The 22,490-nt window shown below is 39.4% G+C and overlaps 1 protein-coding gene and 1 long non-coding RNA gene across 4 annotated transcripts; one reads left to right on the forward strand and one right to left on the reverse strand.

Moving 5' to 3' along the window:
- Window positions 1–1,910: 1,910 nt before the first annotated feature.
- On the reverse strand, window positions 1,911–6,274 carry LOC120437604 (coxsackievirus and adenovirus receptor-like). 3 transcript variants are annotated; one of them, XR_005611284.1, is made up of 5 exons: window positions 6,045–6,269; window positions 5,492–5,879; window positions 5,229–5,288; window positions 3,558–3,902; window positions 1,911–3,319 (listed from the first exon to the last, which is right to left on the reverse strand). XR_005611284.1 is itself a non-coding variant. In XM_039608151.1 (5 exons), the coding sequence occupies exons 3-5, from the start codon at window positions 4,532–4,534 to the stop codon at window positions 3,213–3,215; spliced, it is 513 nt and encodes a 170-aa protein (XP_039464085.1). In that variant the 5' UTR covers window positions 4,535–5,066; window positions 5,229–5,288; window positions 5,492–6,274; the 3' UTR covers window positions 1,911–3,212. The 3 variants fall into 3 exon arrangements, 1 of the variants encoding a protein (XP_039464085.1); XM_039608151.1 differs by adding an exon at window positions 4,474–5,066 and having other exon boundaries at window positions 5,492–6,274; XR_005611283.1 differs by having other exon boundaries at window positions 5,492–6,267.
- A 1,994-nt stretch (window positions 6,275–8,268) lies between these two features.
- On the forward strand, window positions 8,269–9,333 carry LOC120437606. The gene is made up of 3 exons (XR_005611286.1): window positions 8,269–8,380; window positions 8,466–8,524; window positions 8,604–9,333. It is a non-coding gene; the product is annotated as an uncharacterized LOC120437606 (long non-coding RNA).
- The last annotated feature ends 13,157 nt before the right edge of the window (window positions 9,334–22,490 follow it).

A 22,490-nucleotide genomic window follows, 5' to 3' on the forward strand; every position in this document is an offset into this window, starting at 1 on the left:
TGTGTCACACAAGAAATGATCAAACTGAAAACATGGATTGACAGAAAACTTATCGCTAAATTTGAATAAAACTACATTTATGTTATTTGGACATTAGAAAAAAGATGCTGGAGCAAAATTCTTGATAAATAATGTTGAGGTGAAGCAAGTTTCTCAGATGAAATCTGCTGGAAACCTCACACAAAGCATCTACAAGCTGAACTGTCAAGAACCATCTCTGTACTTGAAGGTTCACTGAGAGTCTGAGCAGCAGCAGGAGACTCAGAGTTCATTTCAAAGAGGCAGGAATTTAACGCCATGGTCCTGAGAACTGATTAAAACAAGCATCCGAAAGTCTGAATGAACTGGAAACACTTATACAAACTATTAAGAATTAGATTTTATAGAATAACACATTTGAATGAGTGCAAATTCAAGATGGCGCCGGTGTGTGTGGCTGCTTGTCTGTCACTCCCAAGTTTCTCTTTATATTATTTCTGACCAGCATATGGATTGATCCCAAGATTGTTTGTCTCTCTGCGTTTTCTGGATCCTGTTGATGCCTGCTTGGTGCCCGTGGATTTTTTTGCTAAGCCGAGATCGCTGTGTCAGCTTTCTCGACTGCTGAAGTCTGTGCTTCATAAAGATAAAAAGCAGCATCCAAAAAACAACATTTTCCTCTGCCATCAGTGAGAGAGGCAGATGTGAGCTGAAACACAGGAATCAAACCAGGAACACTGCTGTTTATTTATTTATTAAGTGCAGTTTCAATGCTCTTTTTAAACTGGCATCCAGAACAACCCCTCAATGAAATGTCCTAAAAATTAATCACTTCCAAGAAGAATGTTCCCTGTGTGTCAACAAAGAAAAAATCTCCTGATGCTTAGACCACTCCAGATGAATCCCAGAAAGACAAACCTCTCATCTCTGCTCTGTCACTCTATTGGGCTCGTTGCACCACAGCCCAGCTGTCCTCCACAATGAGTCTCTGTGGATCCCAGCTACTCCAGTACAGGAAGTCTGAACCAGCTTTCTGTATAAATTGTCAGTCTTTGCTTCTGAAATGTTTACTTTAGTAGAAATGGCTAGAAACGTATTTAATGGCAGCTCTCCTCAAATGATTTGAGTACTTGGTGAATCATGAGGTATTTAGTTTAGTGGCATGGACAACAGGTCACCTGCCTGCCTCCTCTGGTGATGTATTTAAATAACCAGCACACGTCCATAATACAGCACAGCAGAGAGAGCTGAGAAAAACAAAACAAACAAATAGAAAGTTATAAATCCCCCAGTTCTCCTCATTTTATAATCCAAGTGCAAATGTTTAGTATAATCCTTCCCTCAAGATGATCCATGTTCTCAGCAAGGTTCTTAGAAATGAGTTGTTTATTACCGAAGCATGACTTTATACACAAATACAGATCAGCTGTAAACAACAACAATAAACCCCCACAATCTAGCAAAAGAAAATATAAAAAGTTTTGTCACAGCCTTTAAGTTTCAAAACAAAAACACTCCAATAAACGGCCGTGGGTGGCAACAGGTGGTTTGTTTCACAACACAATTCTGACTTGATTCTTTAAAAAATGAACATCAAATATACCAAAATTCAACCAAATAATTTCTTGTAACTTAGACGTGAACAAAATTTCGTTTAATCTAATTCCACATGTTCAAAAAGTAATTTAAAACAAACCCCAATCATATTACAACCCTCCCGTTGCCCCTCCTGACATTTCCACCACACAGCTTCATTTCATAATTAATGGGAGGATCCAAAACTAATCACAACTCACAAGAATACAACAAAAATGGCCACAAACTCACACACTGGACATTACCTCACAGATCTGCTTAATGGCTGATATTGTAGCTATGCTCAGGTAAGACCTGAACACTATGTTGTGTATGAAATGACAGACAAAGGTTTGTTTATCATTCAGAGATTATGTTTATTATGTGCATATGAACAGGATACATTAACAGCAAAATAACAGCAGGTTTTAGTAGCACAGAAGCTAGCTCGCATAGAAAGTGTATCGTGAAATATGAATGTTTGATCACTTCAAAGTACAAATCAACTTGTAGCTCTTCTCATTAACATTGAACATGATGGTCTGATAAAGTTGGCACAAAGATGTTAACACAGAAAAACTGTGTATAGTGTTGTGCTCAATAACACACCTCATACACAAACATCATGAACAGCCAGGTTTCATCTCTGTCATTTATCTCCTACCTCTGAGAAGAGGCGATACTGAGCTTCCACAGATCACAGGTTGTAATAATGTCAAGTTAAGTATATAAATGTTCACATTGTTACATTCAAGATTAAATCTGCACACATTTAAACAGGAGGTCAGGAAATGTTTACAGGAAGCAAAGAAAAACATTCAAGAGTAACACGTTTAAACTTTTTCGATAAACAAACTGATATAAAAATAAAATAATAAATAATCTTGACGTGTTTAAACTGAAGAGTCTCCTTCTTGAAGGAACAAGTTAAGGCTTCATAGATCAGAGGAGGAAACATGTGACTCTGCAGCTCCATGTAACACATTTCTCTTTGGTTTCATAATAATATCAGATTATTCAGTCACTCAGTTCTAGCTGATAAATGGACCCTGAGCACTTTGTGTTGTGTTTGTGTTGTCAGTCAGTGTCTGTAATTATTGTGTAACATCTAAACATGAGGATCAGTCTGTGAGTCTGACCTTACAAACAGCTGAACCTGAAGATGAAACAAACTCACTGATTCTGATATTGTGACAGAGACAACACTGAACTCATCACTGTGAACAAACTTTCTTTGTTTGAATGAGGAAGTCCTGAATGTTCCACATAGAAATAAGGCAAAAGTGTAAATAACACTGTTGAAGGACATAAACTCTTCCACTGAGATGAGCGACTAACCTGGAAACTAAAACAAACTAATAACTAATACTGATGCACACAAAGCAAACAAACAAACAAAAACAGTAACTTCAAATCACCGACAGCTGACTGATGTCTGTCCTCAGATCATCTTCTGAATGTTTAATAACACTAAATGAAGTCTGGCTCATCAGGAGACTCAGACTCCAGGAGTTCAGCTGTAAAGAACTCACATTTCAAACTGCAGTTCAGCAGGAGGCTGTTACGGATCCTGACTCTACGGTTGTTTATGTTTTCTACAGACCAAAAATCAGACCGATGATCATTTCAAACTTGCTCATGTTCCTCAGGATGCTAGCTTAAATTAAATTTCTGTTCTTTATATGTCTGTAGATGAAGAATCGAGCAGCAACAATCAGACCGATGATCACTCCAACAATCACTCCAGCAGATGGTCCTGTGTGACCTGCAGGTAAGAAACAGGTGTGAGGTGTCAGCTGTCAGGTAGGTGATGAGTGAAGAACAGAACAGAATCCATTTCCTCTTCAAACTGCTGTCAGACATTATCTACTGCACTCTGATCACATCACTCAGACCAGCTGCTTTCTACAAAGTCTCATCAACAACATCTTTAGAAACAAACATCAACAACCAGGAAGCAGCTTCACCTCTGATCACACACACACTCAACTCTACTCACTCACCTGGAGGATCAACATGAAGGTAGATGCTGCTGATGAGCTTCAAACTGGATATCTCTTGGTTTGGTTCTTTTTGGGCAACTCGACACTCGTATGTTCCAGTGTCATTAATCGTCACATTCTTCAGAATCAGAGACACGTCTCCATCTTTCATCTGTCTGTCCTGCAGATCCACCCGGTTCTTGAAAGATGGATGCTGGTCGTCTGGAAAAAAACGCTCATCCCGGTAAAAAAGGACATATTTTGTTCCCAGGTCAGCTCTGCTCCAGTTTACTGCTATAATGTTGTTTGAAGCTCGACATGTCAGAGTGACGTTCTGTCCAGACTCAGCTGTGATGATTTCCTGGTCTGAAAGAGGAAACAACACAGAGCAGAGAGGTTAAAGGTCAAAGTACAACTGTTTACTTTGACAGCAGCTACACATATACAATTATTATTATCATTATTATTGTTATTATCTATTATTATCTATTTTCTATAGATTTATACTCCAGTGTTTGGTGCCCCTGAAGTCCTCAGAGAGGTTCAAACATCAGCACAAGATGATTTTGAAAAGAATCTAGAGACCTGTAGTTTCTTGTTTTTACATAATGATTTGAGATCCTGCAGCTTCCACAGAACAACAACATGTGCTGATAATAAGTGAACATAATGTGTGAGAGAAAGCAGCCTCTCATTATAAGACACTGTGAGTCTCTGCATGCTGCCTTTATGGAGCTACAGCTGTTTGTATACACTGAACAAAAAGCTTTGTAGCTGTATACTGACTCCTGACACTACAACACATCACACTGACACACACAGCCTCCTGTTTCCTTCTCACACACAAAGAAACAGAATCAGGATGAAAATTAGTCTCAGGGAAATATGTTTAATATGCAGCCAGTACTTCCTGTTTTATGTCAAAGTTAAATCTCACCTGCAGAGACGAACACGGCAAACATCAAAGTGGAGCAGAGTGACGTAATTACAGCAAACATGTCCGTGTTCTCGATCTGACTCTTAGCTTTTTCTAAATGTCTCAGTCTGTCAGGAGATTAAAATTTAGGCTTAAAACCCCTGAAAGCCACTGTATCAGTAACATTTGTTTTCAGGAAGTTGTGTCATTGTGACGTTTGGTGCGCTGCACTGCGGGGTCGAGCAGAAACAAGTGCGTCACAACAGAAGAGGTGAAGTGGAAAGAAAGTTTTATTTCTTCAGTTCTTGAAGCATCCTGGCAGGAAAGATCTGAACCTGTTTCATGTGTCAGTCGTCATGCATGAACAGTTTGTGTCTTTGAAGCAGAAGTTTGTTTTGTCTCTGCACCGAGTTTGTTTCCCACAGCAAGTTTCAAGCTCACATCCTGCTCCGCCTCTTCCTGATTCAGCTTCAGCTCCGAGGTCGGAGGTCTGTGTCTGCCGAGCAGCTTATCAAACAACACCGCGACATAACTCTGACTAACCTGAGAACCAGCAGCAGCCTGCACCAGTTTACAAAACCAGTAGCCTGTGTAAATCACCAGTTCATCCAGTGCTGTCCAATTCAAAGAACAAAGAATCACCAGTTTTAGAATTTGAGGTTTTCTGCTAAATTTCCTTTTTTTCTATGGAGGTGAATTGTAAAGTGAAACCTTCAAACAGATTTTTTTAGCTTAAAGACTAAAAGTGAGTTTTAGAAACAGAAAGAAAAACTTACTGTTGTTGTGAAGGACGTCTGGAAGCCTCAAAGGCCTCTGTGGTCATCAGGGTGGAAAATCTAAAGAAAATAAAACACATTAGATTTCTGTGTCTCTGTCACAGCTGCATCACAGACACGGACGTCCACACAGACCCACCAGCCTCGTGTCTCCTTCACACACACAGAGAAACTGAATCAATATGAAAATAATTCTTTGAGAAATATTATTAATAATTTAACCAGAGTGACACTCAGTTTGTTTTCTAACAGTTAAATCTCACCTGCAGAGACAAACATGAAGACTCCATCGAACATCAGCAAAGTGGAGCAGAGTGACGCAGTTACAGCAGACATGTCCGTGTTCTCTGTTTCTGCTCATCTGACTCTTAGTTTGTCCTAAATGTCTGAGTCTGTTGGTGTTTTCACTCAATAACTGAACCTGAGTTTAAATCTGACGACACAAGATTAAATTTAAGGTTTAAATAAAGCTGAAAGTCACTGACTGTTAGAACCGATCTGTCGTTCAGCCGCTCCGTCAAACTCCACTCTTACAGGATGCAACGTCTCGTACGGAAGTGACGTTGGAGTCACGTTTGATGCGTTGGACCAATAAAATTTGAATGATCGAGCAATGATTTCATGGTTCAGGATTTACAGGTTTAACGTCCACTAGAAAGGAAATGACATTTTAAATGAAGTCTCACTCAGTTTTGAAACAGTTTTTCTGTTCAAACATTTTTGTGGGTGGATGTTAACCAAACTGTAACCATGACAACTGAAACTTTTTACCTAAAAGACTGAAAATGATTTTTAGAAAAAGACACAAACACTTACTGTTGTTCTCAAGAAATCTGTTAAATCCTCAAACACTCGTCTGATCATCAGGATGGAACAAAAATCCATATAAAGATAAAAAGTGTGAGGTTGGTGTAATCCATCTGCTTTCTCTGTAGGTCAAAATGAACCTACTGAAGGTTTATTCAACACAAGCAATTAGAAGAAATAGTAAATTAAAATACTCTGTGTGTGAACTCGACTGTGTACCAACCAGCTTAACTAACCTGTCTATCGTTTTGCTTTGACTTCCTGTTTTGCAGACATCTCTTTGCAAAACCATCCAACCGACAGTCGACCACAATTGCAAAGTGACAGACGAATTAAAGTAACAGGAAATGAACCTGTAGAGAAAACCTTCCACTGTCTGTCAGTTAATTCAGATAAACTTGTTCTAATAAATAAAGTCAAAGGTCATGACCTCCTGCACAGCTGTTCTGCAGAACTTTGTCCACCTTTGATTGTCTTTAAGTTGTGTTGGAGCCACAGAGAGCAAATCTTTGTTCTTTATGGAGAACCAGTGAGGCTGTTTGGACTTTACTGTGAAACATCAGTGCAGGAGTCTCTCAGTACATCTGTTTACAGTGAGAAACTATGAAGCAGCAGAAACACACACAGAGAAAACATGTAGAGACAGTCAACAGCAAATAGTCTGCAGGGAGAGAGAGAGAGCATGCAGCTGTTGCAGCACTTCCTGGAAATCACATGATTGTAATCACCTAAACAGCTAAAAGATTTTTAAACACTTAATGTTGTTCTGAAGGGTCTCTGAGACCCTCAAACACTCTTCTGATCATCAGGATGGAAAAACAGTTTTGGAAGTTTTATTCCACACACAAAGAAAAGGTTTTTGAAAAATTAAAATAGTTCTTTAGAAAGCAACAAGTTCAAATCTGTGGGTAAACTGCTCTGTGCTCCAGACCAACTTCCTGTTATCTCCCTTTGATGTTATGTCTATACAGACACGTCTTATATCTGCAGTGCCCATCACATTAGCAGCCACATCTGCTTCCACCTGCTGTAAGCTCACATATCTGAGTAACAAATCTTGATAAGTGTAGCTGACGCTGAAATATGTGTGTGGGTTGCCATGACAACAGTAGAAGAGGGTGTGAGATCGTTATATTGTTTTTTATTTGTGTTCTTTATTTGGTTCTCGTGTTTATGTATTATAGACGTGCACTTTGTGAAAAGAAATAAGTGGCTGAGATGATGTCATATGTGCTATTGATAGCATCTTACTTGTTTCTAGTTTTCACGGTGCACCGTGATTGTGAGAGGAATAAAAAGGAATTGTGGACATGAAGACCAGAGTGGATACACAAAGCAACAGGAAGTGAACTTGTTTCCATAAAACAGGTTGAACAGATGTCCAGAGACAACGCCCCACTCTGTTTGTGTGCATTTATATGATCATACTCAATGTTTTTTTACTTCACAATCTGCTGACAACCACAGGACATGGATGTAAAAACCTTGTATGGAAGGAAATAAAGGGAATGTACAGTTGGGGACATTCCTTCAGAAAGTGAGGACAGTGAGCTTTCAGGGAGGGACAGTGAAGTGGGTCCCTGAATCACGTTTGAGGGACATTTAGGAGTTCAGGTCACATTGTGAGGTCTCGCCTACTTTAAGGGGCCAAATTGCAAAGTAAACCTTTAAATTTTATTACAAGCCTTTTTTTGTAAAATAACAACAATATTAAAACAACTTAAATATTCTTTATAGTGCTGTTTTTTCTTTGTATAACATGTTAAACACAACATTGTGCTACACTCACTGATGCAGGAAATGTGACTCACTGAGTCTTTTTCTCAGGGAAATAATTTAAAATGTCGATCTGATCTACATGCACCTCTAAATGCTGACAATGACGTCAGCTGAACTTTGCTAAGAAAGACAACAGAAGCAATCAGAGACAAAGAGTCAGTGATGCTGTACACAGTTTATCTTTGAGTTACCATGGTAACTCAATGATGAACACACGAAGAGGAACACACCATTGTTCCCAGTTCAGTTTGAATGTATTCCTTTTTTTTTTACTTTGAGTATTTTTGTAAGTGTTACAGAAATGGCTTATGTGTAAGAAGTTTAATAGATGGTTCCAGCAGTTAAAATGTTCTTGCTTGTACAGTTCTGTGGACAATATTGTAAAGGTGTGTTTATCTTGTATAGGAGACATGTTTATCTTGTCACAAAGAACAAGGTTTATTACACCGCTATTATCGCGAGGTTTGGGGCGTGACAATATAGACTGTGAGCCCACGTTTAATAATCACGCTAAGGAGTTCAGCGAGCTATCTGCAAAGGCCTGATTAGTCTACCAGCTGTACAAGGTATTTGTCCTTTGCCATAATTGTATTGTGATATTGTGAAAATTTGTAATGTATAGTGTTCTAATTATTTTATGGTTTAATTTAGAATGCGCAAGACTGTAAAGGTATTCTTCTAGAACCTCCGAAGTGGCAGGCGGCCACGAGGTAATTTTTTGTTGTTAAATCACAAGTGTTACCTTTGATAGACTGAAGCGCTTAAAGCCTTTGTGTTTTATGTTTGTAGTTTTCACGGCGTTCAATAAATGCAGCGAAGCGCCCGTCTTGAAGAAGCCGTGCCTGTGTTGTCATTTCGGAGTTACAATTTTTATGATGTTGTTGCAAAGTATGCGTCTGTAGAGCTAAATCATGATGATTGTTCCAAACTAAGAAAATGAAACGATGGACAGAAAATTCAGCAGCAGCTACTAAATCACCAAAGTGTTTCCAGCTGCCCTCCTGTGATGGCTGCAGTTACAGCCACACAGTTGTAAAAACAGTGAAGAGTTGGTTATGTTAGTTTCAGTCAGGTTTTGTGTGTTTTACCCCTTTTTGTGTTTTTGTGGGCTGATCAGCCACGATTTATATTCCCCTTTGTCTCTTAGTTAGGTCCGTTTGTTTGAGTTATCAGCATTGTTTGTTGTCAGCTTTGAGTAGAGTTCTGTTATTGTGACCTAGTGATGGCCAAATGAAGCTTCCTGAAGCTTGTGTTGAAAAAGGGATCATTACTAGAAGCTTTAAAACACAGTCCTCTCTGGTGACATCTGGTGGTCAAAAGTATGAAGAGCAGCTTGAATCTATAAAAAAAAAAAGAAAAAAACATAAACGAACTGCTTCACTATGACTCTACAGAGTGGAGTTCTGTCTGATATTGGGCCTCCATTGTGTTGCTTTGTATTTTTGTTGTGTGTGAAAAAGATTGTTGTTCATTTGTTTAATAAATAATTTTGATCAATAAACTTTCCTTGTTTAAACATTCACCATGGTGTGCTCTTTCTTAACTTCTTGATTTTGGTAAATACAATAATTGAAAAATACAGATAATAATGTACAACACATGGAGTATGCTTCTGCTCTGAGGTCCCGCCTCCAGGTATTTATGCAATTAATCACTGGACAGGTATGTTTATAAATAATATATATTAGGCCAATTTTCTTATACATATTTTGACCTGGAGGTAGAATTGATTATGAACTTTAAAGGGAAAATGCTTCTGAACTTGCACAGTAAAAACATGATGCATTTAAGGTAAGCGTGTTTCATTTCTTTGAAGAAGACATTTTGTTTCACTGTGCGATGGACGACTCTGTTTCTTTTCATGGAGATCATTTCTCCAGCTTTAAAGAAAATCCTCTCACACGGGACAGAAGAGACTGGAGTGCACAGAAGCTGCAATGCAAGTTAGTAGAAATGCAGTTATATGGTCATTCTGGGTCCCACAGACTATCAGCTAAAAAGAATAAACAAATTAAAATGCTGCACATTTTAAGGTCATTTTTATAAGGTTTCTAATGTGAAAAGCAGATTTATAACATTTTAAGTTTTCATGTTTTTAGATAAAATAAACACAAGACAAAAGTAAACAACAATAACTGAACTGAAACACTGATCAACATCAACTCAAATACTCCCACATGACAGAACCTCCTCTCTTCCTCGCTGGCTTCATATCTCTCAGTAGAATGATCAGTGGTTTGCTATCTCTCACTATCAAAATACTCCACAAATCCCACAAATGATTCACTTCCTAAAAACACTGAATCAGTTACGTTCTAAACGAAGCCTCAGGCGTCACTGATCACGTGACTCTGGCCAAACAAATGCAATGTCTGTTCTCTATGTCATGTCAGATCGTTATTGTAATGAGGCAGGAATGGTGGAATTTGGCTCCTCTGGCTCCAACTCACCTCTTTCCTTAAGCAGATTTTTTTTAATGTGTGTGAGACATGAATGATGGGCCCTGGTCAGTCAGTATGTTTCAGGCTGACGACTTGGAAGATGACCTGAAACAGCACCTGCACCAGAGTCTTTGCTGATATGGTGCATACGGGCACTGCTTCAAGATGTGCATTTCAGTGAAACGGCCTAATGAGGTCCATCCCAAAATGTTCAAACCTCCATTTTTTTTGTAGGGGTGCAAAAGCGCTTTTAGAAAGACACTCCGGGCAGAATGCACACCAACAGTGTGCATCAGTTTGGTTGCCCGGTCAATAAATCAGGCCATTACTCACTCCAGAGTTTAATCATATCCCGTATGCCTTTCCATGAGGTTATCATGAGGAAAATCATTTCCCGGCAGCTTCTAGGCACCAAGAATTGTGTGTGTTACTCTTCTGTGCGAGTGTCACAACTCAGTTGATGAAGCCTATCTTCCATTAATACAAATTTGCATTTGCAGCACTATGGGATATTTATAAATGTCACCTTGCACACATCTGACCTCCACCCACTCTGCCTCCAGAACTGCGCCCACCTGAACCAGGTTTTTGTGCAGCAGAGTCCGCTTGCTGCCCAAATCCACCATGGCCTGGTGTATAATATGTCAGCAGGAGAAATGTGAGGAAACACAACAGAAGGGAAGAGAGGAGGAGCAAAGTGTGACCAAGAGGAACCATCAAATGTTCCCTTTGTTTAGGTGTGCACAAGACTTGTCTATGGTCATCAAACAGTCTGTAAACACTAGAATCAGTCAAAGGAATTAAAAACTATTGGATTCTGGAATTTTTCATTTGTAGTCGGGCTGTGAGAAGTAGTGCTGAGGCTGCAGCAGCGCCCCTGGTGGATGTTAGAGGCTGTGCATGAACTCAAACCTGCACTTCCTCTGTCATCCACCAGTGGGATCTGCAGCTTCTCAGCAGCCATACTTCCTCTGACCTGGTGACCTTTCAGTGTAAAAATGGCTGCAGTGTGAACAAAGCAGCGTGCAGGCCAGAAAGACTGAGTGCTGGTGGGATTTAAACAAATGAGGAACAGCTGGAGAAATTTAAGTGTCAGAATTTTCTATTTATGAACTTGACAAACTCATTTAGATGAACTGATTATACAGAATCAGGACATTTCAGCAACTCTGCATCTTATTTTACAGAACATGTTGATCTCAGTTAGTCTGAAGTGAAGCCTTTTTCATATAAACATTACACTGAGAGAAAAACACCTTTATTTTATTTTATTTTATTTTATTTTATGCATCATTGTAGACTTTGTTGTTTCTTCTTACAGGAACAGACTCAGTTGTCAGTTTGATCTCTCAGTCTGCTGCAGAGAGACGCTCTCAGTGAGCAGCTTTACTCGAAGGTTTTATCTGAGACTGATTCTTTCTTCCATCTGTTCTACATGCAGGAGGTTGGATCAGACCTGCTCAGTGTTTTGTTTGCACTGATTCCAGGTCAGATCAGCTCTGCATCATCTGGTTCAACAAGTCAGAAAACTTCAGTAAATAAACTTCCACAGACACAGAAAACAAATTAATCAAGACTGACAAGAAAAACATTCAGTAATAATGTTTGTAAAACTTTATTAGCAATGAACAAACACATTTGACACATAACATACTAAAACTGCACAATCACCTAATGTATATAATAGATAATGTTCTTCCTCTCTCACCCCCTTTTGCACAAGTATAGGAGCGTGTCAGGTTACATTTCACTGTGTGTTATAGTTGTACAACTAAGCATCTGTCGAATAACGAATCTTCACATCCTTCCTTACTTCACAGGCTGAAGTGGAGAAAGCAGCATGATGCCGTGTCAGAGAAATCTGTTAAGATAAGACAAGATAATGCTGGATGTATTTGAAATTAAAGAAAAAAACCCCCCAGAATCTTTTAATTTAATATCTTATTAAAATGTCCTGACTTTATCTCTGCCTTATATTTTTTGAGCATTGACCTTAGATAAATTATTATATATAATAACAATAACAGCCAGTTTAAAGTTGTGTGTTTAAAGCTTCGTCTTAATGGTTCCTAAACCAACTCTGGACGTGTTTGATGTTTGTCTGCTGGATGATCAGATCATCTGTCTGTACCTGAATGTTCACTGACAACACAGAGAGTCTGAACAGCAGCAGGAGACTCAGAGTTCATGTGGAAACAAACTAATTTGAAACAGGCTGCAGTTCAACAGGAGGCTGAAATGAATCCTGACTCTGCTTTTGTTTATGTTTTCTGTAAATCAAAAATCCAGCAGCAACTAGAAGAACAGCAAGAACTGACAGACCAACAATCAGTCCAACAGATCCATCCTCTGTGTCTCCTCCTGTCTGACCTGCAGGTGAGAAACAGGTGTGAGGTGTCAGCTGTCAGGTAGGTGATGAGTGAAGAACAGAACAGAATCCATTTCCTCTTCAAACTGCTGTCAGACATTATCTACTGCACTCTGATCACATCACTCAGACCAGCTGCTTTCTACAAAGTCTCATCAACAACATCTTTAGAAACAAGCATCAACAACCAGGAAGCAGCTTCACCTCTGATCACACACGGACGTAGGACTCGAAACAGGCCCAAAGCAAAGTCCCGAAAGTCTCAAAACATAGTTCAGGGGACCAGCCCTGAGGTAGCCAGCACAGGAGTCCAGAGTGAAACAGTTCAGGGGGTCGGCCATGCAGAAGGTGACGTGGAAACTGTTCTGGAGGTCAACCCGGAGGTCGCCAGTTCACTAATCCATCACAAAGCCCTCTTGCAGGGTGGCAGCGTGGAAGATGGCGGTGACATGGGCAGAACAAATCCAAAAGACTATGCAGAAGGCAGTGGCGGAGGAAGGCAGCAGAGGTGATACTGGTCCAGAGTACGTCGACGATGGCGAAGATGTCCTACAAGCGGCCTGGAAGATGGCCGGCGATGTTGAGGTGGCAGAAGTGGACCAGAATGCGGCGTGACCAGTGGCGTAGTGGGGGGCTTACTGGGTTGTTTTTTCAGAAGCCGGGGTCTTTTGCAGTGTAATTTTTCATAGTTAGATGGCTGGCTGACAACTGTATAAACAAAACCTACACACAATATTCGAAGCACATAGTGCATAATGTGGGAATTTACTTCTGTGCGTAAATCCCACCTAATATTGGTATGATCCGAGCTCAGGCACTAAGCAATTGAGCGGGGGGGGCGGGGGAGCTGCTGCCTGTTGGAGAAACGGAGCGGCGCAGACAGAGGAGAGCTTAAGTTCGACCAGGTACCAAAGCAAATCATTCCTACTATACAAATGATGTCAATATGACAGTGTATCATGAAAGATTAATATCAAACTGATCACTTGACCCATATTACGTTACGTCAAGTGAATCAACAAATGGTGAAATGAAAAGCCGAACAACAACAACGCTGTTTCTTTAGAGAGTCTTAGCTTACGTGTGTTTATTTCATATTTTCAGTTGTTACCCTCCACGGCTAAATAAATCGGTTTCCCTTACTCCAAGCAAATGGGCAACAGAAACAAGATCGGTGCCTATGCCATTCCCAATATCGCTGGCTGATGCAGCATGAGTCACGAGCAATTTTGTTTTTGTTTTTTTTGCCAATGCCCGTGATGCTGCCACCCACCACGATGCCGCCCGTATCAAAAACCGCTACTGTACACAGCAGTATATTCACAGTTTAAACCAGATCTTTCCATACACTTTCTGGAAAACACAAGAACATCTTTTACTGTACAACATCAATTTAGAGTAAACTTGTTTTATTTTAGATAAATAAATATTGAAATATCTTTTGAATTAGTTAAATGTCAGAATAAAAGAGAGGAGCTGCCTTTTTTTATCACTTTCATCAAATTTAGGAGTAGATAGACACTAAGTTTATTGTTAATTAATAAGAAACTCCAGAGGATTCCATTCTGAGCTGAAGAAGCTTCTGATTGGTTAGTAGAGTCCATGTGAGTAAATTGTAGTAAAGAGAAAAAAAGATTTTCAGTTAACTGACTAAATATATATATATATGTATATATATATATATATATATATATATATATATATATAAATATATGTACACACTAGTCATTAAATAAAGAAAATCTTAAATAGGAATGTGAGGGGCGGGGGGCAGATATTGCACAGGAATGAGCAACAGTACAAACTGAAGAGTACAAAAATTTTTGTTTTTTGTGGCAGTTGTTACAGTATTGCACTTTTTTAAATATAGATATCAGTAAAGTGGAGTGACCAGTGCAGTTATACAGAGTACTTGTGAAGCTGCATGGTAGCTTCTGAGTGCGTCCTGTGCTGTGTGTGTTTAAGCGTTGATGATGCTGTGTGCTTTACGGAGGCATCGCTGGAGATAAATGTCCTGAACGGCAGGAAGGGTTAGGGTTATATACTGAAAAATACTGAGCGCGCTCCTTCGACATTTTCGCCAACCAATCAAAGGGTTGCCGATCAATGTTTCTACTATCGATGCGTAGCCCCTTTTAAGCCACCCAGTGATGTCACATTACTTCATCCAGCTATACTAATCGTCAACAACAGGTATGTTCGGAGAACCGGATTAGCAAGCTTAAAGTTGGCGCGATGATTTGATCTTGGATGTAGTAAGCGAGGTACGAAGAACGGACCCCAGATCCTTCCCCATAATCTTCCACTCTGCTTATCCCCCGGAACAAACAGTTTCTCCTGCAAGCACAATCAAACAGCTCCAAGGCCTTGCAAACTGTTTTCTAAATATTTGAACTCTCACCTACACATGGGTTTAACTACTGTCTGTGTGTGTGCGTGTGTGCCTAGGCCTCAGCATTCCCTCTGTCTATAATGACAGAGGCCAACCCTTCATGTGTGCAATAATCTAACTGAAACCATACATGTAATATGTTGAATAAATGTTCTAATCAAATGTCACTGTTCAAAGTTTAATAAAAGAATATAAAGGAATAAAGGATAATGATGAATAACATGGTATATGTGTTTTGTAAGCGTGTTCTTTCTATAGCTCAAGATCCATAACACAATAGATTGCTCGGTCCTCGCGCCGAACAAAGTTTCCAACCCTCCACTAGTTGATCAAGCCCCCCTCATTGGCAAGCACAAAAATGCAATGCATGTATATGAAAAGGATTATCACGGCCCCTGTAATAGAAAATGTTAATATGGGATTATGACGATACCTGTAATAGGAGTTGTAACATAAGGCCAACAGCCTAAAGAAATTCTCTAATGCAATAACAATTAATGATGATAAGTAAATGAAATAATGAGTAATTATTGCCAATACACACTACTTAAAGGTTAACAAAAGATATAACTAAATAAAAGATCATAAAACAACATGATGTAAGTGTCTTGTAAGCATGTGCAGCCTTCTACGCTCTGAGCCACTTCCCTCAATAGATCAGTCAGACATCCCGCTGACTGTAGCTTTTAACCCTTACTGACTTGAGCACAACTCCATAATAAGCACCAGGCGGCAATATGTATAAAGATGATCCAGGTTACACCTGCAATGAAAGATTATATGATTATACTAACACCTGTAAATAGAAGATTAACATGAGGTTATAACAATCACTGTCATCCAAACTTTAATGTAATGTCAATAGCTTCAATAAATGCTTTAATGCAATGCTTATTATATGATTCTGATGCAATGATAAAATAACAGTAAAATATATTTTCTCACTACACAAGCCAACGACCGAATTTGGTGTATTTTTTTAATTATTTGGATATATATGAGTGCTTTTGTATAAATATACAAACAATACATATGTGCTTTCAATTGTGTAATTTAAGTGATCTAGGTAGCTCTGGTTTGGAAGTTCAATTAACACTAGCAATGTGTTTTGGAGTTTGTACATGCTTTGTCTCTAGGGGCCATCATATATATTTATATGTAAACATATATGAATAAAACCATTTTTACACTATTAATTCCTTTTGTGCATAACTTTATATTGTTGTTGGTAATAAATTAATTAAAGGAACAAAACAACCTGAAGTGCCAGTTGGGAGCCAGCTCTTTTCAGTGAGCTGAGCCAAAAGAGCCGGTTCTCTAAAAAGAGACGGAATTCCCATCACTACAAACGAGTCAAAAGTTACGCTTCATGCTTCAGAAATTGGCGCCTCTCCGCAGCAAGATAAAGCAGCTGCGCTCATGTGATTTCTCTTCAAGCGACACACGCATCGATGTGAGGTTTCACTTTTAAGCTGTGTCCCAATCAGGGACCGCACGCTTCGTAGTACATGCACTTCGCGGACTATTTGAGGTGGGTACCCTGAAGTGTGAGAAGGGTGGAAGTGAGAGCATTGTGAAAAGGGATGGTCTAGTCGTCATCGGGCTGCTCAGGTTGCCTAGCAACCATGATACTAACCATGTTTCATACAGCTTTGCTTGACAGAAATGAAGGAGATTTTTTTTTATTCTTTTGGTTTTTTTTATGAAATCACTTTGATTTGTTGAGTATCTGAGGCTGAGACCACGGGACTGTACAAAACTTGACTGTTGGGCTTCATTTCTGTACTGAACAGTCATTTTAAGATTAGCTAGTAAACAACAATTAGCTAATGCTGATCATGAGACTAAAGTCATCTTACTTTGGTAATGTAAGTGTAATAATGCCAATACTATAGTTATATTATTATGATTTATCACAGCAGTAAGCTTGAACTCCTTGTCAAATACTGAGCTTCAGTAAAGATTCAAGTTGCATTTATTTATATTTCCTGACACCTTAAATCTTCACTCAAAGACAAGTGTCTTTTACAGTGTATATACACACACATACACATATGTTATATTAAATATACGAGATAAATATTGTTATTTTGTTATATTGGCATTAGTAAATGAAGCTCAATGCTTACATATATGTGTAAAAAGAAAACGTACGAGCTGTGATAACTGTTTCTGATAGAATGAAGAGTAGACTGATATATGAAATATTCCTTTATTGGGTGAGAAAATCAGACCATGTCATAACTGCTTTAAGTCACACAGAATAGATATCAGAGCCTTAAACAGGCGGACTTCTGCTAAATGGGTCAAACTGGGCAGAAAGTCTACAAACACATAACATCCTTATTGAATATGATGTAGCACTATAGATCAACTTGCCTTTGAATATATAAATCAATAAAACAATTACAGCAATATGATGCAACAAACACAGCAGTACTGCTAATCCAAAATACTCAAAGCTTCATAGAACTGAAACAAACATTTATTTTTAGCTCCATTCTGCTGCTGATACATACTTTAGGTTTCTGAATATTAAACTTGTTGCTGCCTTTCATAGTGTGTAACTTGAAGGCCTGAGTACTTTCTCCCACACTGAAAACACTGGGATGATAACATTATTTGAACATTACCTAATAAGACTGATTCAGGACAGACAATTAGTTATTTTAAACTTTCCTAGCAGTCCTTCACAAACAGGGAACAGTCTGTCTATTCTCTCCATCTGTCAGCTGCTGCTGGCTCTTCCTCCTCCTCTTCCTCACACACTGCTGAGTTTCTTGGTGGATCATCAGGGGTGCAAAGCCTCACAGATGATGTGCAGCAGTGGGTCCCTCAGTCTGTCCTCACTCTGGACACTTGCAGTTGTCACACATGGAAATCAAATGTATGAGAAGCTGCAGGATTCAAACACAAGTGTAACTTATAAACACATGTTCATACTTTTATTCCACAATCAGAGAGAAAGAAACAGAGAGAGAGTGCAGGACAGACAGACAGGTGACAGTCTCAGGTGTATACACTGCTACAAAACAGCACAAGAGAAGGAAGATTTAATGTTTGTGTTATTAGGAGTGATAACAAGAAGAGTTCCCAAATGGTACAGTGGACACATGTGTGAAATTTTGAACAGAATCTGTGACAAAGGGCAGCCCTGGCGGGAACAAGTCAGAGTTACTGCTGGCTATGCGGACCAAGCTCTTGCAACGGTCGTATAAGGATTGATTGGCCCGTAGCAATGGGCCAGACACCCCATACTCTCGGAGCGCTCCCCCACAGGACCCCCCGAGAGACACGGTCAAATGCCTTCTGCAAGTCCACAAAGCACAGTTTGGTTGGGCAAACTCCCATGCACCCTTGAGTATCCTTGAGAGGATAAAGAGCTGGTCCAGTGTTCCATGACCAGGACGAAAACCGCATTTTTACTCCTGTATTAGAGTTTTGACTAACGGACAGACACTCCTCTACAGCGCCCTGGCATAGACTTTCCCAGGGATGCTGAGGAGTGTGATTCCCCTGTAGTTGGAACACACCCTCCAGTCCCCTTTGTTACAGATGGGGACCACCACCCCGGTCTGCCAGTCCAGGGTTACTGCCCCTGAACGTCACGCGACATTGCAGAGACGTGTCAACCAAGACAACCCTACGACATCCAGAGCCCCCTGGGGCACCCCAGGGGTGTGCAGGTAGAACACCGCTTTCCCCTCCTGAGTCACCTGACGGTTTGCCAGAATCTCTTTGAGGCAGTCCGGAAGTCATTTTCCATGGTCTCTCTGAACTCCTCCCACACCCAAGTTTTTGCTTCCGCCACCCCCCGCGCCGCATTCCACTTGGCCTGTCAGTACCTATTAGCTTCTCCACAGGCTAACCAAGCCTGGTAGGACGACTCCTTCAGCTTTGTGGCTTCCCTCACCTCTGATGTCCACCATTAGGTTCGGGGATTACCACCACAACAGGCACCAACTATCTTGCGGCCACAGCTCATTGCAGCGGCTTGGGCAATGGAGGTGCTGAACATGATCCATTTGGACTCAATGTCCCCAGTCTCCCTCGGAATGCGGTTGAAGATCTTGTGGTCCAGGGCCTCTGCTAGACATTCCCAGCACACCCTCACTTTACGTTTGGGCGTGCCAGGTCTGTCCAGCATCCTCCCTCGCCACTTGAGACAATACGCCACCAGGTGGTGATCAGTTGACAGCTCAGCCCCCTTTTTTAAATTGTCTAAAGGCAAAGAAAGATGCCCCACTCTTTACCTGAGTGTCCAAAACATATGGCCTCAGGTCTGGTGATACTATTACAAAATTGATCATCGACCTGTGGCCTAGAGGGTCCTGGTGCTACGTGCACTTATGGACACTCTTATGTTTGAACATGGCGTTCGTTATGGCCAAACTGTGGTTTGCACAGAAGACCAGTACTGAAGAAATGTAAACTTTTTAAAATTATGGGAAATTGCAAAGCTATTAACTTTTAAACTTCGGTAACTTTGCTCTACTTCACTTCAGCAGCATCAGGTAATGTTTACATGTTGATTCATAGTTCAGTTTTTGTTCGACTGCAAAATATTTTTAAGGTTATCTGCTACAAAAAGGCATCTGCTGCGATGCTCACACCTCTGATAGTCTCACAAGTGTCAGCTTTCTTTTTAAGGATGTAGAAATCTGGATGTTTACTGATAAATGATCAGAATTATGATATTTTTGACTGAGGCCAAATTTCCCCGAATCAAATAGATTCTAGAAATCAGTGACGATACCCAGCCCTAGAGTCAACTTATTTTCTGTGTTTAGAGTTTGGAGAAATGTTTCTCCAAATAGTGTCTACGTGTTCTTCCTGTGTTTAAAGTTAACAGCCTGGTGTTGAAACACCCGCAGCTGAAGTGTTTTCTTTCTATCAGAAACAGGATGCTGGACGACTGCAGAGCTGTTAGCTTCAGTTAACCACAGACCACAAACACACAGTCCAGCTCACAGTGAACAACACTCACTACACATAGTTTTAAAGACATTTGACCATACTAATTAAATTTTACATAAAGGAAACTCATGCAAAAAAAAAAAAAAAAAGAAGCATACATTTAAATATCGGGATTACATTTTCTGAACCTCCCTCATGTGCCCCATAAAGTCTTCATAATCACTCATATTATCAGTTAGCATGAACTGTCTTCATGAATTAATTCTGATTCTGTCTTCATACTAAACTACCAAACTCGGCGTTTGATGAGAAATGTCCTTATAATCCAAACTATGCTCATGATTCCAATTTTCCCAGTTTTCTTTTTTAAATACCATCACTCCTATGTTGCCACTGTAAACATTCACCAAGGTCCTTAGAAGCAGATTTTACCACTCAGCAGTCAAACTACTAAAACCTGTCCGACATATGGGTGAAGCTCTGTGCAATCAAGCTTAATGAAAATATCAAACAAACCAAACAGAAACTTCCGGAGCCGAAGAATGAACTAGGGAGAAAAAAAGAAATACAAATAATAATAAAAATGCAGTTCCTCTAATGTCCACTTGAGGCTACAAAAGTGAATGAGTCTCCACAGACAGCCACGTTGTCCAATAAAACAACAAGTACACTGACCATCATCTTTACTACGATAACAAGGAGCTGAAACTGTCCAAACCTCACCATGGAGAAAACGCTACATTACCTCTGCTTCGTCTGATTGGTTGTTGTTGATGATTTATTGTTTTGATGTTGTACTTGACATGAGTGATGATTTCATCTTCCCCAGTTTCTTCTTGATCTGATGAAACGATTCAACATAAAAAATTTAATTAAATATCTAAACAGAGATTACATTTAAGAAATTTGTTACTGCCCCCCCCAAAAAAAAAAAAAAAAAAAAAATTAAACCAAACAATCACTTTGTCCCTGATTCAAACTCATGTTCTAGTATGATCAGTCTATTGAGTAAAAAGCTTTTGTGTAAAACAATTAAAAATTGGTTTAAAACTAATGTAGCTAAAAATATAGCACATAGTAGAGCCATTGTCTTTAACACGTCTGCCAAGTGGGCTCATTTTGACCCCATCCTCCAACAACAGCAATCCAAAGAAGTATTTTCTTCTAGATGTAAAGTAAATAAAGTTCTTATTATAGTTGTCATTCTAATTTGAAGTAGAATTTGACAATCCATATTTAACCCTCTGGTCTCTATGCTGACCATTTGCGTTCCCCGGTTGCTCTGCACAGCCAGCCACATAATCCCCCTCCCCCTCCCCCTCCTAGTGATTGTCCATAGGTGACGTCTTCCCAATTACTGCAGATACAATAGTATTGGTAAAGGAATAGTATTAGACAGCTGCTATAAAAATGTTATTTATTCTTGTTTATGAACAAAATAAGTTCTAACCTTTACAAACATCAGAAGCTTTTCACAGTTTTTTTTTCCAACTTCTTTAACACCTCTGCAGAGAAACACTAACAGATGACAACGATCTGCATGATGTTTGTGTGAAAACTGAAGGTGAGCAACCACAAAGCGTCCATCTTCTCTCAGTGCAAAGTGACACATTTCACCACAGAGCACAAAGCAAACGTATTCTAACAACAAGCAGACTATTCTTAGCCAAACTAGAAAACATGGCTTCCTACTTTAGATAATTGGAATCATTAAGCGTGTGCTGTGGATTGTCATGCAGAAGTTTAAAGTCAAAATGATTCATTGTATCAGAGGTCTGTTCAGTTTGTCTTGTTATACGTCTCATGGTAACACACAGGCATTAATTAAAAACCAAAATAAGCTGTTATTTTTGTGGGGAGGGGTGTCATTCATTTCATTGCTGATTACACCACTCTTTTGGAACATTTTAGATTTATTATAGCAGTTGTCAATGTGATGAGAGAACATGTAATGATGATATCTGAGAAATCCTTTGAAAAAAAATGAATACAAAGTTGTAACACCAGGAAGTAAATAAAAAGGTCATAAAGTATGAAGTGGAATAAATAACGATGGCTCATTCAGCAGCAACAAGCTGCATCCCCTGTTTATAGGACAGATGTACTAATAAGTAGCTGGTTAGTGTCAACTTACATGTGAGGCCATGCTTTAGGTCTTTCTAGTATCTGGAATATACATTTTCCACTTTTTTTAAAGCACCATATTTTTTAATTCTTCTTAAAGTGGTTTTATTGTGTTTCAGTTTATTGATCACTGACTTCTAACTTTTTAGAGTTTTCCAACTTTTTGGCTCTTATTAAAACAGATAAAGTGATTATAATTGGAGGTCTTAATGTGTCACCTCAGCTGCTCAACCATGGACCTATATCACAATATTTAAGCAACACATTTCCAGTGGTGAAACACTGGATCTTGAAGCAACTGAATTTTTGTTAAAAGTTATGCCAACTATTTGTCCTACAGTAAATATTATAGAGTTTTAATTAACTTCTGAATCTGTTCTTCTTTTAACCTCCTAAGACCTGAACTATTCCATGGCTGCATTTTTAAATTCTCT

The sequence above is a fragment of the Oreochromis aureus genome, linkage group 3 (genome assembly GCF_013358895.1).
Source record: "Oreochromis aureus strain Israel breed Guangdong linkage group 3, ZZ_aureus, whole genome shotgun sequence".
In the NCBI taxonomy this organism is placed as follows: Eukaryota; Metazoa; Chordata; class Actinopteri; order Cichliformes; family Cichlidae; genus Oreochromis; species Oreochromis aureus.